Raw genomic sequence first — 1,644 nt, forward strand, 5'->3', positions numbered from 1 at the left:
CTGCCTCCCCTCCTCCGGCCGAAAAAAACCCTTTGTTTCCTTCTCCTCCGCCCAGCAGCTCCCCCTCCCCCCTGCCGGCTCACATTACAACCTGACTACCTGTCCCTCACCTACAGACATCCCCTGCTTTCCCGTTCCCCACACAGACAGTCCCTACTCCATCACAGAGCTGCAGGTTGCACCACCAAGTGCACCAACCCTGGAGCCTGCGGCCTCCCGCCCTGCCTGTTTCCTGGGGTTTAATGCGCAATAGCCCTGACGTGCACAACTGGCCCCCTGGCTCTGGCAACAGCCGACAAGGCCATGCAGTAACGTGGCTCCATTTCCAAATCCCACCGGAGCACTGGCTGGCTGACTTGCCCCTGGCAGACAAGCTGCTTTGGCTCAGGGGCTAGGTCGGTACCAAGTCTCAGCCCAGATCAGGGTAGTGGGAGAGAAGCTGCCACTGACTGAATGGAAGGGACTGATTGTCCCTGATCTTTGTAACACCTCTGCTGGGGCGCAGTACGGGCCGTCCTGAATGCTTGCCGCCAGCTCGCCTTTGCTTTCAGTGTTTTGCTGCTAAACTCATCTGCTTCTAGTAATTTTCTGGCTGAAGGGGATGGACGGAGCTAAAGCGCAGCAGGGAAATGAGCTGAGGTAACCGGCTCACTCTTTAGCCCATGTGAGTTTTAGAACCTAGCCTGCCCACCGGGTTGTGGAGGGGCCGTGATGCTGGATACCCTGTGGGACGGGTGGATCCCTGCAGAGGGTCCCAGAGGGTGGGGTGTCTCTGAGATGTGATTTACCAACCACCTGCAGCCCCACCCTGTTCCTCTCACACCCCAGGGGGATGGATGTGTCGGGGAGGGCATGGGAGATTGGAGGTGTCTGGGGGAAGGCGCAGGCCGTAGGGGGGCCACTCACCGCTCACCCGCAGCTCCACGGTGCCCTTCTCACTGCCCTGCGGCACCAGCTGCAGAGCGACCTGGTAGGTGCCGCTGTCATTGGCCTGGGTGCCCCGGAGGAGCAGAGAGCCGTTGGGAAAGCCAACCTCGCGGCCCGTGAACTGCACCCCATTGCGCTGGGGGCGCTCCTGCCCCGGGAAGTAGCTGAAGATGCGGGTGCTGCCATCAGCCAGCCGCCCCCGGTACCAGTCGAAGTGACGCAGGGGCTCCAGGCCGCCTTCCACGGACAGAGTGACATTCTGCCCCACGGACGGAGCCTCCGGGATCACGCGCACCACAACAGTACAAACCACAGCGCGGGGACCCCAGCACAACAGGAGACAGCCTGTCGGGACAGGGAGAGGAAGAGAGATGGTGAAAGTGCCCCTCACTCCCGAACCACAGCCCCTGCTAGCCCAGCCCTGAGCTGCCCCCACAGCTTTGCTGGTGCCCCTCACTCCCAACCTGCAGCCCCTGCTAACCCAGCCCTGGGCTCCTCCCCCCACAGCTCTGCCAGTGCCCCTCACTCCCGACCTGCAGCCCCCTGCTAACCCAGCCCTGGGCTCCTCCCACCACAGCTCTGCCGGTGCCCCTCACTCCCGACCCGCAGCCCCTGCTAGCCCAGCCCTGAGCTCCCCCCACAGCTGTGCCGGTGCCCCTCACTCCCGACCCGCAGCCCCTGCTAACCCAGCCCTGAGCTCACCCCACAGCTCTGCCA

The 1,644-nt window shown here is 63.4% G+C and overlaps 1 protein-coding gene across 2 annotated transcripts in view; it reads right to left on the reverse strand.

Moving 5' to 3' along the window:
* CEACAM19 (CEA cell adhesion molecule 19) overlaps positions 1 to 1,644 on the reverse strand; it is a 21,783-nt gene that overhangs the window by 13,501 nt on the left and 6,638 nt on the right. For both annotated transcript variants that reach the window (XM_032778839.2, XM_032778840.2), the window contains one exon: positions 907 to 1,272. In XM_032778839.2, coding sequence (XP_032634730.1) covers positions 907 to 1,272 — 366 coding nt within the window. The remainder of the gene's footprint in view (positions 1 to 906; positions 1,273 to 1,644) is intronic.

Source organism: Chelonoidis abingdonii, chromosome 11, assembly GCF_003597395.2.
Source record: "Chelonoidis abingdonii isolate Lonesome George chromosome 11, CheloAbing_2.0, whole genome shotgun sequence".
Lineage (NCBI taxonomy): Eukaryota > Metazoa > Chordata > Testudines > Testudinidae > Chelonoidis > Chelonoidis abingdonii.